We start from the raw sequence: 16,380 nt of genomic DNA, 5'->3' as shown, positions 1-16,380 counted from the left end.
ATCGAGAGCCTCTCGGGTTCTTTCCAGCCCTAAGTCTGTAACCCCAAGATCTCTGCTCTGACCGTTACCTCAATAGTGCAGAACTGCCTTTCTAACTGCCAGTTCAGAGGAGGACACATCATTCACCTTCTTGAAAACAAACAGCCCCCAATTCCATCTCTTCTTGCCCCCATAGAGACTGGACTCTCCTACTCACCACTGTCAGCCTCTCATACCTATCCCTTTCCCTTCAGTCTCTCCTGCTGTCAGCTCCCTTCTCTTTGCTTTCAAATATGTTCATGTCTTCCCCCATCCTTTCTGTAATACAAGTAATTAATCACAAACTTCACTTTAAACAGTAACAAGATCAATTAAATGAACATTTATAAATATTTACATTTTAAGAAACAACCACTCACATATAAACAGAACTCCTCATTTGTCCCTCCTTCCTTCCATATCCCTTTCCACGGTTTTGGGTCATTTGTATACACATTTTTCTTTTAATGGAGACATGTGCCATAATAGCTAGAGAGGCCACTCTGGTCAGGAAGTCCCCAGGTTCAAATCCTCCCTCTGACACATATGGACAGTGTGACCTTGGGCAACTTAACCTCTCAGTGACCCCAGCAACTCCATACATGGCAGATGAGGTGCCAACCTGCATCAGTGGAGGGGCTTTTCTCATCCTGGAGCCCCCTACACCAGTGAAACCACAGGCTTAGTCCCTAACCCATTTTCCTTTTCATAAGTCTCCTTTAAGTTGAAAATAAGACTTTCACTCAATCTTGATGCTTCTTCCTGACCACTGTTCAATTTCCTAGTCAAACTTCTGGAAAATATGCTCTTCTCCTAATGCCTCTTCTGGTGTGTTGTGTCAATCTGCTTCCCAATGTGTTCTGGGGTCATCCCTGGAGCTGCCCCTCTGTTACCACTCTGTGTCCCTATGAGGACACAAGTCCCCTGAGGCCAGGCACTGGCTTGGCTTGCCCATTTTTGAGCACAGTTCTTAGTACTTAAGAAGGAGATGCTTTCTCATTCATTCATTCATACACTCATTTCATTACCACTCAATCTCTCAACCCCACTGTCAGAGTTATAACCAGGAATTCCTATTTTAGAGAAAATTGAGTTGGAAGGGGTCACAATGTAATTCCAAACATAATGCTATTTAATTCTGCAATTAAACATTGGAAAAAAGACAATCAGCACCAACAAGGATATATATATATATGTATATACACACACACATATATATAATATTACATATTATAATATATACTATACATATATATGATCCCCATTTTACAGTTGAGGAAACTGAGGCAGGTAGCACTTACATGACTTGCCCAAGGTCACACATGTAATAACTATCTGAAGTTAGATTAATATACTATTATATATCCATATTACATATGTATATACAATTATATATGTACATATATAATTGTATGTTGTATATTGTACATATATGTATTTATATACAATTATATACACATATAATATTCATGTATAAATTAAACACATATATCTATAACTATGTATCAGTCGGCCAAAGGGAACCTTAAATACCGATGTCTGTTTGTCGATGGAACTTCCCTGCTCAAAATCCTCCCCAGGCTTCTAATTCTGTATTCCCTTCTCCTACCTCCACACCTTCACGAGAGCCCTCTCCCATAGTCTCCATATGGCCATCCAAATGTAGATGCCTCTGTATTTCTACCTGTGGAAACTCTTTTCCTTTAAGACCTTGCCCAGGTACCACCTGCCCCATGAAGCCTTTCTGTATTTTCCCCAGTCAGAAATGATTTCTCCTTCCTCTCATTTCTAACACTAGTTCTCTGGGGTTCTCCTAAGACCATGGGATCATAGAGTTAGAAGTAGCCACAGAGGCTAGCTAAAACCCAACCCCTCTCCGTTTTACAGATGAGAATCCATGGTCATTCCCTGGGTTTCCAGAAGGCTTCTAGTTTCTCTTTCCTTGTGCCTGCAGGGGCAGTTAAGTTCCTCAGAAAACAAGCCTTTGGAGTCAGTGTCCTTCCCAAGAGGCAGGGAAGGACACCCACCTGTCCTCCGGTCTCTGCTCTGACGGGGTTAGATTTTTTCCTGATATTAAGAATCAGCTGCTCCTTCTGGACACAAGCCTCCCTCTTTTCCTCTGGCAGGTCTGAGCAACAAAGCAACCTGAGACCGTGCAGGGATCCTGACCTGGGTTTTGGGCTTTGCTGATCTTTGCAAGATGTTAGCAGCATCGAATTCTCCTGGGGAGGGATCCAAGGGATTCCCATCTTTGGTTTTCTTCTTTTAAGACTTTCTAAGTTTTGCTGATCTCTGAGTCCCACCTCCAGCCTTACCGTCTCCTGGACTTTCATGGACCTTCAAGTTGCTAGCCTCTGAGGTGCCCATAATTTTCACATATTTGTTTAATTGAATTAGCTGTTATGTTTCCCATGTTTGCCCATTCCTTTTTATTCCCACTGTTACCATCACAGTGGGAACACTCATCACCTCCTACTTGGGTTACTGCAATAACTCCCTGGCAGTCACCTCTCACCTTCCCCCCAGTGCTCACATCCATTCTAAACACACTCATCAGACCAATGTTCCTGAAATATCACTTTCAGCCAATCACTCTCCTGCTCCAAAGTCTGCTGGGGCTCCCTATTACCTCGTCACTGGAGTCCGGATTGCTCTACTTGGTTCCTATCTAATCAATCTTGTTTTATGAAATTTTCAAACAGGAACCATCTAGCCCAGCTGGGCCACCCTCCTTTTGGTCACACTCATTCACCAGGCTCATTGCAGCCATCCCGTCTTCTCTCCTCTTCAGTCCCACCCATCAGGCTCTAAATCATGGCTCCCTCCCTCCAGGAACACAGACAATTACTGCACACATTGATCTTCTCTGAAATCCTATTGTCTTGTCTGTGTGGCACAATTAACATTTTATTATGTTTATCATTTGTCTCTATGGCCCAACTGAGGGCTTTACTGTATGCCTGAAGCCAGTCAACATGAATTTAGAGGCAGCTGGAGGCCTTAGAGGATAGAGGGCTGGCCTGGAGTCAGGAAGACCTGAGTTCAAATCCAGCCTCACGTACTTACTAGCCACGTGGTCAACTTAATCTCTGCTTTCCTCAGTTTCCTCAACTGTCAAATGAGGATAATAGCACCTGCTTTGCAGGGTTCTTGTGAGGATAAAATGAGATAATATTTGTAAAAAACAAAACCCAAATCCAAACACTTAACTCGATGCCTGGAACACAGTAGGTGATCTAGAAATGCTTACTCTCTTCCTCCTCCTAGCCGCTTCCCACATACAACAAGATCTATACAGGGTGAGAGGGAAGGCACTGATATTAAGAGAGAGTACAAACTTCTTTGAAGCAGCAAGGCAGCACAGTGGATCTCACTGGGCCTGAAGTCAGTGAGAACTGGGCGCAAATCTAGCTTCAAATACTTACTATATGTGTCACCTTGGGCAAGTCACTTAGTGCTGCCTGCCTCAGTTTCCTGCACTTTTAAAATGAGGATCATAAAAGCATCTCTCTGTTGTCAGGGATTCTATGAGATAATACTTGTGATACACTCAGCATAGTGCCTAGTTCACAGTAGGCACTATATAAATGTTACCTGTTATCATGGTCATTTATTAAGCGTTTAGTACGTGCCTGGCACAGTGTGAAGCAGTGGGGACACAGAGAAAGGCAAAAACAAGCATCCCCTCCCTCAAGGTGCCCCCATTCTAATGGGGGAGACAACATTTAAATTTTGTTCTTCTTCTGTCCTGTCTGACTCTCCATGACCCCATTTGGGGTTTTCTTGGCAAAGATACTGCAATGGTTTGCCATTTCCTTCTCCAGTCCATTTGACAGAGAAGGAAACTGAGGCATGTAGGGTTAAGTGACTTGCTCAGGGTCATATAGCTAGTAAGTCTCTAAGGCTGGATTTACACTCAGGTCTTCCTGACTCCTTTCCACTGCACCACCTAAGTCCCCCTGACATTTCAAGGCACATATTGAGCTGGAGGCCACTTATCCTTCAACCTCAATTATTCAGACCTCAACCAAGAAGAAGGAAGGAGAAAAAAGGCTTCCAAACAGTAAAGTTCTCTCATTCAAGGCACATTTACTTTTTCTTGACACACATTTTGAATAAGAGTGCTCACCTGTCTTTCTAGTCCACAGAGGATTAGAGGAGTTCTCTGATCTCTCTTGCATATTTATCATAACAATTTGTAAGAGGCAGCTGGCACAGGATTCCTTGGAGTTAAGAAGGCCTGGGTCCAAATCCCATCTTTGATACTCACTAGCTGTGTTAATAGTGTTAATTAACTTTGCTGAGCCTCTAAAACTATAAAATTATAGATGAGGTGGTTATCTCACACCAATTAAACAGTCAGTCGGTCAACAAGCATTTATGAAGCTCCTACTGTGTGCCAAGCACTCCTATAAGAGCTGTGTTCACAAAGAAAGGCAAAAGACAGCCCCTGTCCTCAGGGAGCTCACAGTCTAAGGGGGGGAGGGGAAGACAACAAATAAAGAACAAGATAGGTAAGGAGTAAACTGGGGCTGATGTCAGAGGAGAGGCTCTGAGTTAAGGAGGACTGGGAAGGGTTTCTGGGGTTTTAATGGGGAGGTGAAGGCAGCCTGGGAAGCCAGGAGGGGTGATGAGGAGGGAGAGCATTCCAGGCATGGGGGCAGTCAGGAAAAATGCCTGGAGTCAGGAGATGGAGGGAGAACGAGGTCACTGGATGCACAGAGCTTGGGGAGGGGAGCAAGCTGTAAGGAACCTGGAAAGGGGGGAGGGGGCCAGTTATAATGGGCACTGACTGTCCAACAAAGGATAGGAAGCAATAGGGAGCCATTGGCGGTTACTGAATGGGAGAGGGGTGGACACGGTCAGATCATCCTTCAAGGAAGACCCATTTGACAGCTGGGATGGATTTTTATGACTTGAGGAAGGGAGATTCACCAGCAAGATATTTCCATAGTTGAGGTATGAGGTGATGAGGGCCTGCCCCAGGGGGCTTAGCAGTGTCAGAGGAGAGAAGAAGCCATATATGAGAGATGTTATAAAGGTAGAAATGGCAGGACTTTAATACTGATCTTTGGGGGGGGGAGGGGATAAGAAGAATTCCAGGACCTGAGGGAACTGGGGGACTGGGAAGACGAAGGTGCTTTCCACAGTCATCGGGAAGATGGGTGGTAGGAGGTTTGGGGGAAAGATAATGAGTTTATTTTTCTGAAATGTTGAGTTTACAATGTCTGCTGGTCATCCAGGATGAGATGTCTAAAACATAGTTGGGAATGTGAGACGAGAGCTTAGGAGAGAGGTTAGGGCTGGACAAATAGATCTGAGAGTCATCTGCATAGAAATGGTAATTGAGACATCGTGGGAACTGATCAGATCATCAAGTGAAATAGTATAGAAGAAGGGAAAAGGGTCTAGTCCAAAGTCCAGGGGTACCGCCAATGTTAATGGGCATGATATGAATGGAGATCCAATAAAGGAGAGAGAGGAGAGGCAGGAGGAGAAGCAGGAGAGAGCAGCGTCCTTAAAACCTGGAGAGAAGAGATTCCCTATGAGAAGGTGATTAACAGTGTCAAAGGCTGCAGAGAGGTCAAGAAACATGAGGACCAAGGAAAGGTCATCAGATTTGGTGTTTAAGAGATTGCAGTGATTTCGGAGAGAATGGATCTGGTTGAAAGATGAAGTCAGAAGCCAGACTGTAATAACCCAAGAAAAGAATGAAAGTGGAGGCACCCATAATAGATGGTCCTCTCAAGGAGTTTGGCCACAAAAGGCACAAGAGATAGAGGAAGAGAGATGGTGGGGATGGAGGGATCAGAGGAGGGATTTCTGAGGATGGAGGAGACATGAACATGTTTATAGGCAGTAGGGAAGCAGTCAGTAGACAGTGAGTGATTGAAGACTCGGAGAGTATAGGGATACTACAGGAGGTAATCTGCTCAAGATGGGGTGGAATGGGATCTCTTGGGCTGATAGTAGAGAGGTTCACCCTGGCAAGGAAAAGGGCTACCTCTTCATACAAAACAAGAGTAAAAGGAAGAAATAGTAGCAGACGGCATCTGAGTGATGTGGATCGAGGACCAGAAAAGATGGACCTTCTGAGGTCCATGACATAGTTCTTTGGGCACATATCTTATTCACCTTGCTAGATTTCAGCCTCCTTGAAGGTCATTTTTAATTTTTTGTATCCTGAATTGTTTGTCCAGTTGAACGGAAACTAGTAGAGGAAAGAAGACTTCCAGCAACAAGAAGTGGCATCTGACCATCTGCCATTGAGAGGGAGGCAGAAATCTATACAAAACAGACACAAAAACTCACCAAAGAGAATAGTTTGGAGAAATTTGTAGTAGGAATAAATCTTCTTTCATACTTTAATAGTCAATGAAGACATCACTGGATTACAGCCCTCAATAACAGTCGTGCACCTAATAATGAGCTTGAATGATCATAGAGAAGTTACACTGGGTTTGGAAAGCTCTGGCCTTATTTAGGAGGACACCAAAGCATGGCATAATAATTGTCATATTCCTCTAACACTTTAAGGCTTGCAAAAACTTTATATACGCTTTCTCATTCAATCTTCACAACAACTCTTGTGAAATGAGTAGGTGTTAGTATTATTTATCTCATTTTATAGATGATAAAATTGAAACCAAGAAAAATTGAGTGACTTACCCAGGGTCACACAACTAGGAAGCTACTAAAAGCTCACATATTACATAGCATGTCAAGGCTTACAAAGTGCTATAAATAAATATATATGTATATAAATACATGTATGTATACATATCATCTCACAACAACAACAATAATAGTAATAATAGCAACAGCTAGCATTTATAAATTGCTTTAAGGCTGGCAAAGCTCTTTACAAACATCTCACTTTCTCTTCCCAGCAGCTCTGGGAGGGAGTACCATTTTTCTTTTTGCAACCTCCCCAGGGACGGAGCAGACCAAAGCCAATCCTTCTCCTACATGACAGTCCCTTGGATACCCAAAGACAACTCTCATGTCCTCACCATGTCTTCTCGAGGCTCAATGTCCCCCCTTCCTCCAACAGATCCTCCTATGATGAGGCCTCAAGTGTCTTCATCATTCTGACTGACCCTTCTGCACACTGTTCTGCAATCAAGAGCCTTCCTGAACTGGTAGAATGTAAGCCCCTTGAAGGCAGGGATTGTATTCACCTTTGTACCTGTATCCCTAGCACTTAGCACAGTGCTTGGCATACTGTTAGTGCTTAATTAATGCCATCACTCATTGAGTACTTATACAGACATAGCCACTGCCCACATCACCATTTCCCTTTTCTGGAACAGCAGACAGATGTTCAGTGACTTGCCCAAGGTTGCACGGCTAGCAAGTGGTAGAGGCAGAATTTTCATCCCAGTTCTGGCTCCAAGTCCATTCTTTTTACTACCCTCCACCCCTGGTCAGTGAACCCTCACCGTCCCTTTGTTATTGCTCAGTTGTTTCAGTCATGTCCATCCCAGCTGTGACCCCATTTGGGGTTTTCTTGGCAGAGATACTGGAGTGGTTTGCCATTTCCCTCTCCAGTTCAGGAAAACAGGGTGAAGTGGCTTGCTTAGAGTAACACAGCTAGTAAGTGTCTTAGGCCAGATTTGAACTCAGGAAGAAGAGTCTTCCTGATTCCAGGCCCAGGGCTCTATGCACTATGGAGACACCTAGCTGCCCAATAGTCCTTTATCAGCACTAAAATTCCATGATTTCTAGGAATGGAGAAGCAGGACAATGTGACAGACACAGCACTGCCTCTGACACTTCCTAGCTCTCTCAGCCTCAGTTTCCCCACTTGTTAATTGAAAGGTATAGAGTCAGTGGTCCATAAAGTTCCTTCTGGGTCTAAATCTGTAATCTGAGGATTCTCTCTAAATTTAGTCTGTGGCTGTGACTCAGAACCAGGAATGGTGACCGATGCAACTCATTGATGAAAATAATGGCAAAGGATCTTAGCAAGAAGAGTTATTAAAAACTAAACCCCCAGCATCGCCCCATTTCCCAAGGCAGATTGTAAAAAGAGGTTAGTGTTTCCTTCTCGAATTTCTTGATCATTCACCTGACTCTAGACCATGCTCTATGCTGGTACCCAGCATGCTCCAAATCCATGCTGGAGAGAGGCCAAGGCCTAGATTATAAAAGAAATGAGGTTTCCAAAGGCAAAGGGAAGAAGACTGAGAGTTTTTCCAAGGACAGAGCCAAGGGCCAAACTTAGTTCATTCATCAGGCATCAAACCCTTAAGAGTTAATCAGGTGTTAGATGCTACCAAACCAGTAGGTGGAGGGCTTTAGAGAGATGACCAGAAAGGTGTCCAGTTTTCTGTTCCCCAAATTCTGTTAAGACACACACACACTCACATGGGCATCAGGACAAGAGAGATGCCTTGTCCCGACTGAAGCCATGTGCTCAAGGACAGAGGCCACTGGCTAGGCTGAGTCAGTCTGGGGTTAGTCACACTTCTTCGTTAGGTTACCTGCCCTTCTCTGGGGTCCAAATATGAGACAAAATCAAACAGTCGAGCAACCTGACAGAGGGGAAAAGAAACAATCATTGGCATTGTTCCCACAAAATGGGGCTAGAAGGAGCCATGCTGACCTCATGACAAACATTTGAGTATTTATGAGCACACAGCCCTGTGGGAGATAAATAAAAAGGCCCTTCCCTTAAGAAGCTTATATTAGAAGGGGATACAGGCCTCATACAGTCATGAAATGTGACATAACAAAACGAGGCAGGGGGAAGAACACTGGCTTTGGAGTCAGGAGGACCAGGTTTGAATCCTAGGTCTTTCACTTACTGTCCATGGTGACCTTGAACATATCACTTAAAGTGGGTCTCAGTTTCCTTATTTGTAAAATAAAGATGTGGCATCTTCTGATGCAATGATTCTATAACTAATTAGTGTAATAAAGGTAGAAAGAAAGAAAGGTTATCATGGTCTAGACTGGCTAGAAAGATTTCTTGGAGGGGGCGGCCAGGTAGCACAGCAAGTAAGAGCACCGGCTCCAGTGTTGAGAAGACCTGGAGATCGAATCCCGGGCTCAGACACTTAGCACCCACCCAGAAACACCTGGCCATGTAACCTTGAGCAAGTTACTTAACCCCAATTGCTTAGGGGCAGCCAGGTGGCTCAGTGAGTAAGAGCACCGGCTCCAGTGTTGAGAAGACCTGGAGATCGAAGCCCGGGCTCAGACACTCAGCACCACACCCAGAAATCACTGGCCGTGTAACCTTGAGCAAGTTGCTTAACCCTGATTGCTTAAAAAAAAAATTAAAAAAAAAAAAGGAAAGATTTCTTGGAGAAGATGGCATAGGTGTTCACTAGGATTTGCATAGAGAAAGGTACTTTGGGGAAGGTGGCATGGTATGAGCAGAAAACAAAAAAGAAGAAGAAAAAGATAAAACATGTTCTAGATGACTGGGAAAGAGTTTGTTTAGGGGAGAAGCAGGTAACAGCATTGGGATTTTGGGGCCTTATCGTGAGGGGCCCTGAAGGTCAGGCTAAGCAGTTTGAACTTTAGCCTATGGGTAATGGGGAGTCATTGAAAACTTTGGAGCAGGGGAGTGATATGATCAAAATTGGGCTTTGGGCAGATATTGGTAAACAGGGTGGATTGGAATTGCTGGGTCTTGGAGGAAGAGAAGACAGTTAAAAGGCTGTTGTAGCAGTCTAGGCATAAGGAAATAAAGACCTGAACCATTTAAGGCTGGGCTCTCCCTATCTCTTCCAGGCTGGAAAGGCAGTGGCTACTCACCAACAGAACCTACCACTGACTGTCCTAGAACCTCTGACCTGCTCCTTTTCTGGCCTGGGCCAGCTTGACCTTCCTTAGGCATCTTGGCAGCCCCCATCCCTCCCAACCCAGAGAGCCAGACATAGTACAGACACCTAATTGGCTTGAGCCTGCTACAGCTCAGAACTCCTGAGCTCAAGAGATCCTTCAGCCACAGCCTCCCCAGTAGCTGGGATCACTTGGCTCTGCAAAGTTTAATCCAGGGAAGTTTCTTTTCAACAAGACTTTACTACATACTTACTATATGCTAGTCATTCAGCTAGGTGCTAGAGATAGAGATACAGGAATAAGTTTCTCCTTTTTTCAGCTTTCTGCTTTCTCTGTCCTCTTCCCATCTTGGTGCTGATTCTTTCCCTTTTTCTATGACCCTGTGTCACTGTGTTCCACCCCCTTCCATTACTCCTCAAATCTGTTCTCAGGAAAGGACTGGACAGCAGTCATTTACATCTGAATTTGCATTTCATCCTATCCGTTTCTCTTTCCATGGATATATCTGCCTTTTTAGCTATCTCTAGTGGTCATGTGAACAACTCTATTCGCCCATTAAAGGCATTTTAGGTACCAGTGACAAACCCAGGGAATGTGGTATGGGCAGGGGACCTTGTTACTTCTCTGAAATCAAAGAACATGTCTTAATCCAGTCTTCTTTCTTTTCTTTGTTTTTTTTTTGAGGGGTGAAGGCAAGGCATTTGGGGTTAAGGGACTTGCCCAAGGTCACACAGTTAGTGTCAAGTGTCTGAGGTCAAACTTGAACTCAGGTCCTCCTGACTCCAGGGCCAACACTCTATTCACTGCACCACCTAGCTGCTCCCGTACTCCAGTCATAAAGTGAGTATTTGAAAGAAGGGATGGAGGGAGACAAATTAAAATGGGCACTTTAAAAGAGAGCCATTGTATGGATAGGCAGTAAGGAAGAGAAATGAGCTAAAGAGGTCTCCAAGGTTGGAAGCCTGAGTCACTGAGAGATCCATGATCAAAGAATCAGAGAATTTGAGCTGGAAGGGATCTTGGAAGCCATGTAGTCTAACTTTGTGTTCTACAGTTCAGGCTGTGGAGGTCGAGGGAGTGACTTGTCCAAGGTCACACCTCCAGGGCTAGGCTCTGCCTCCAAATTCAATGGACAGATGATCAATAAACATTTATCAAGTGCCAGCTGTGACCAGGAACAGGACCCTCATTCTACTGTATCTTCATGGCTTTCTGCAGAAAGAGGGAATGTAAGCATAGTGGGTGAGAACATTGGAAAGATCGGGGCCAGATTGTGAAGGACCTTGGATGTCAAGCTACAGAGTGTGGCTGAATGGGGAGTGACTAGAGGCTTTGAAGAAAGAAGAAGATGAGAATATTTGGATTTGAGTGATTTTTAGACACTGCCAGAGCTCAGGCCCATCACTCCTGACAGGGTCACAGCAACTCAGTTTTAAAAGGAGCCTCAGGAGCCATCAAGGCCAGCCCACATCTAAGCAGGAATCCTTTCTATAATATTCCCAACAAGAGAATGTTTAACCTCTGCCTTAAGATTTTCAGTGAGGGGTGTCTTACTATTTATCCCCTGCCCCTAGGCAGACCATCTAATTGTTGGGAATTTTCTTGTACTACCAACTCTCAATTTGCCTCTTGGTAATGTCTACCCATGGTTCTCCAAGGTCTACCCTCTCGGGTCTTCAGACTCTGCCACACTGGTGAGGCTTTGGCTTCAAAATGGCACAGTGGGTAAAATTCAAGAGGCCCAAGAATTCCTAGGAGCCCCTGGGGAGCAATGTCATACATAGAGTGTGGCTGGTCAGAGAATTCAATCCAGCTTCAAGGAGAACAGAATGGCTTACTCAGGAGACTTTAGGAGAGTACAAGCTCCCATCATTCTTGCTTTAACACTGTGGCTGGGACAGTCAATGCTGAAAAAATGCTTGTTGTTTAACTGATTGATCTAGTCATGGGGAAATCAATGGAAAGGGCAGAGAGGAAAGAGATTGTGGTCAGAAAGAAGCATCACATTTGAGAAGGGAGAGCAATGGCCTGGGATGAGCTTTGTTGGTGCTGCTTTTCTTGATCTCTAGATTGGTTAGCTCTCTCTTTCCACTCCAAATCCCTCCCCCCCCCCCCCAATTGCTTTACACATATATTGTCTTTACTTATCTGTGATTTTATTATCATTCCCCACCCCCACCCAAAACACATCCCTCAGGTCTGGGATCATTTCAATTTTGGCTTAGTATTTAGCACCTTGCCAAATGCCTAGCAATTGAAAAATCAATTAATAAACATTAATTTAAGTGCCTACTGTGTGGCAGGTACTGTACTAAGCATTGGAGATACAAAAAAGGGCAAAAGAGAAACTTTGCCCTCAGGAAGCTTCCAATCTAACAAGCAAACATACATATAACCACACATGCATATGATGGGGTGCTTGGATCCTCCCCTCAAACTGCATCATATACACATACAGATATGTATGTATATATGTACACACACATACCATACAAACTATATACAAGATAAATAGGAAAGAATTAAAGGAAAACTCTGGAATTAAGAGGAATTAGGAAGGTTTCCTATAGAAGATGGGATTTTAGTAGACACTTAAAAGACACCAGGGAGGGGAGAAGGAAAAGCATTTCAGGCATGGGGAACAGCCAGAGAACATGCCCACAGCCTGGAGTTGGAGGGTCTTGTTAGCCGGGAGGTCAGTGTGTCCCTGGATCCAAGAATATGTGTGGGGGAGTAAGGCATAAGGAGACTAGAAAGGTAGGAGGGGCAGGCTGTGAAGGGCTTTGCATGCCAGAGAATTCTGTATTTGCTCCTGGAGGCAATAGAAGCCACTGGAGTTTACTGAGTAAGGGGGTAACATGACGGGACTTGAGCTTTTGGAAAATCATTTTAGTGGCTAAATGGAGGATGGATTGGAGTGGGGAGAGACTTGAGGCAGACCACCCCCTTCCCCTAAATCCCCCTCTCCCGAAAGCAGGTTATTACAATAGTCCAAGAGTGAGGTGATAGGGGCCTGTGGGGGGTGTGGTAGCAGTGTTGAAGGACAGATGAGTTAGTATTTAGGAGATGTCAGCAGATCTTCATAATAGCTTGGATATAGGCAGGGTGAGAGACAGTGGTAAGTCCTTAATAAATACTTATTAAGCTGAATTAAGTAGGGAGGGACTTCAGAGCAGGCAACGGAGACAAGGAAGGGACGGTGAGGTCGGTCGGCAAAGTCACCAGTGTGAACGTTATGGTTACTGAGGATGATGTCAGGGTATGGGGCTGAGGGGAAAACAGGATCTCACTGAGGATAGCAATGAGTCCGGAAAGCAGCAGCCCAGCTCCACACTGGAGGGAAGGGAACATCAGATTCCACCATTTCAGATTTCCAGAAGGAAACTCGGCCAGCTCCGGTCATTTCTGCATGTGCGATGTTGCTGAAATGGCATTAGGAAGTGTCTGGGCCAGTTATAAGCAACAGAAATGGATAATGAGGATCGTAACAATTCCTATTTGTAGACATCGACTATGTCTCGGGCAGCTGGATGATTCACAGACCAGCTGCCTGAGAAATCCCAGAAAGGCTGTGGTTCAAATATTATTGTCTCTGTTTTACCAGAGAAGGAAACTGAGTGTCAGAAGTTTTGTGACTTCCCCAAGGTCATCCAGCTAGAAGGGGTAAGAATCGAGACTCTAACACAGGTCTCTAGACTCCAAGTCTAGCACATGGGGTCCAGTTAAGGAAACAACTGTTTGGTCTCAAGGAAAAAGGCAACTCAGTGCTGAAATGTGGGCACGAGGGACCCCATATCAGGTCACATTATTCTTTGAGTTCTGCACCTACCCTGGCTGAAGGTCTAGGAGCTTGGTGACTTTCCCCCTGAATGGCAGAGGGTAGGGCCCTGACCCCAAGGCCTGAATATCTATCCTGTAAGGTGGGTTTGGTTTTTATCACTCACTGTCTTCTCTGACAATGGGCTGCTCTTCCAATGACCTTGATAACCCTCAACTTTCACATTTAATCAAATATTCCAGACCAGGAGTGGGAACCTGTTCCATACCCTAGAGAATTGCCACCTGGGCTAGCCTAGTGACTTATCCTGTAGGAGAGCCTGCTGTCCTCTTGGACCTTGATCTCAGAGCAAGGATGTCCCCAGCTCCCCTAAGTATCTCCCTCAACCTTCGCTATGCCCATGTGTATTCTTGGTCCATAAACCTCTTGAGATCACAACTTGTATCTGGTTCTAGCAAGGGAGAGATTTCCTGATCACTCAAGAGAGTGGAAGAAGCCACTGGAGGAATCTATTGAAGGGACTGGCTTAGCAATTATCAAGAGTGGGGGCTTGTTTACAACTTAAGTCTAAGATCATTGTTTACCCAACTCCTTTCTTCTTCCCTTAGGCAGCTAGGAAGTGCGCCTGGGGGACACAGTGTTGGACTACTGTAACATTCATTGAATTGTAGGGTTATAAGGGAAGGCAGGGAGGCATAGTGGGCAGAGTCCTGGTTTTGGAGTTAGCAAGCCTGATGACACTTCTAATGTAAGACCCTGGGTGAGTTCCTGGAAGCCCTCTGGGACTCTGACTTGGCCCAGGTTCATGCTTACCAGCTGTGTGACTCTGGGCAAGATAAATCCACCTCTAGAGTCTGTTTTTAACCTGTAAATGGGGAGTAATAGCAGCATCAACCATACAGGGTTAAATGAGAAAACACAGGGCTTTGCAAACCTTACAGCACTATATATAGGATTAAAATAAAGTGGAGGAAGGTCCATCCCTCTCCTTAAAATAGTCTTCCCAGAGCCATGATGTGGAAGTAGGGCAGTCATTCTCAGGGGGCTTTTTCTGCCAAATGGCCACACAGGGGCTCTGTGAATGTCGCCCATGGACAGAGGCAACATGATTCAGAGAGCAAACAACTCAGGCCACCAGGGACTACCATGCTTTTTTATTTGCACCCCGAGCATTTAGCACAGTATATTTTATAATTGTTGCTCAACTGTTGTTCTGACATATCAGAATCCCCCTTCTTCCACTGAGGTTGTCCTGGCAGAGATACCACAGTGGTTTGCCATTTCTGTCTCCAGAGCATTTTATAGATGAGAAAACTAAGGCAAACAGGGTTAAGTGACTCGCCCAAGGTCACCCAGCTAGGAAGTGTCTGAAGCCAGATTTGAACTCAGGAAGATGAGTTTCCCTGACTCCAGATTGCCACCTAGAGAACAGTACATAGTAAGTGCTTGGTCATATTTTTTTCCATTTATTCACTCATTTCTATGCAGTATACAAGAACTATGCTAGTGATAACTTTTTACGCTTTAAGATTACTCAAATGTCACTTTCTCCAGCCTTCCCAGGTTCCCCAGCTGCTTAGTGCCTTCCCCTCTGAGATTATCTTCCATCTACTCTTAAATATACCTATTTCTATGGACATTTTCCCCAGTAGAAGGTAAGCTCCTTGAGGTCAGAGACTATCACTATCTTTCTTTTTTTTCTCTTGTATTTGTATCCTCAGCCCTTAGCATACAGCCTGGTAACAGTACTTAATTAAATCCTTCCTTTCCTTTCCTTCATCCCTCCCTTCCTTCCTTTTAAAGCATGCCATTTGCCTTAACTGAACTGAACTGAAAATAGACTTACTCTGGGAATTTGCCAAGGAATAAGAAGTTCCCAGATCTACAGCTGGAAGGACCTTCAGAGGCCATCTAGTCTAGCTCCTTACTTTTACAGATGAAGAAGAAACCCCTGGGGAGACATTAAGTAATACACCTGATATCACACAGGGATTAATTAATTAAGAGAGCTGGGATTTGAACCCAGGTCCTCTGATTCCAAATCCAGCATTTTTTTCCTACCATTCTACGTTGCCTCAGGGTGTAAACATCTCCCCACATTCCATCCTTGTTTTTAGGTCATCAGTCAATTGCCTGAAAGAATAACTAGTTAGCTTTACCACTTAGATTTTCCAAAACAAGTGATTGGGACTGTTTCCTCACATCTTATCCACCTCTACCCTTCTTTGAGGCCAGCTGGTTGTGGTCCAGCCTGCATTTAACTGGTCTTCTAGAGCCACCAGAGGGCACTCTCTGCCATAGGGCCAGATGTGGTCTCCATGAGTTAAATGAAGACCAAGAGGAGAGACAACTAGAAACTCAGCTGTAAGTTCTTGGTCCTGATTCTATACTCATAGTAGGTTTTATGTATTTATTTAGCCATCTGCAAAATGGGTTTGGGAAAAGGGACTTTCCATTAATTTCCATATTCCACGTCCACTGTGAGAAGACTGACACAGGAAGCATGGTGCAAACAGCCAAACTGTGAACTGATAAAAGGATGAAACCACTTTCTAGCTCTTTAAAATCCTGCTTAAATCTGCTTACATAAGCTACAGAAAGTTACATTTGGGTATAAACTATAATTTTTGCAACTTCAAACTATTTTGGAAATTAGACTGTAACCAAAAGCAGTTTGTACTTAAACCCTGTGGTTAGAGCATGGGTTGCTATGGTAACATTGGACTAGAATGTTCGTTTCATTTCCACATGTTCATTTCATTTCACATTAGAATAGAATGTTCATTTCA

General features: G+C 44.3%; 1 protein-coding gene across 4 annotated transcripts in view; it reads right to left on the bottom strand.

The window, feature by feature from the left end:
- The window catches only part of REEP1 (receptor accessory protein 1), a 146,069-nt gene that overhangs the window by 34,550 nt on the left and 95,139 nt on the right, over positions 1-16,380 (bottom strand). For 2 of the 4 annotated variants that reach the window (XM_069101061.1, XM_069101062.1), the window contains exon 6: positions 8,505-8,555. The exons of the other annotated variants lie outside the window; for them this stretch is intronic. In XM_069101061.1, coding sequence (XP_068957162.1) covers positions 8,505-8,555 — 51 coding nt within the window. The remainder of the gene's footprint in view (positions 1-8,504; positions 8,556-16,380) is intronic. 4 annotated transcript variants of the gene reach the window in all.

The sequence above is a fragment of the Petaurus breviceps genome, unplaced genomic scaffold, assembly GCF_028583685.1.
Source record: "Petaurus breviceps papuanus isolate PSGF00001 unplaced genomic scaffold, PetGlider_PUasm1.0 446, whole genome shotgun sequence".
Lineage (NCBI taxonomy): Eukaryota > Metazoa > Chordata > Mammalia > Diprotodontia > Petauridae > Petaurus > Petaurus breviceps.
The sequence above is the reverse complement of the archived record's forward strand: the minus strand, read 5'-3'. Positions and strand labels throughout refer to the sequence as shown.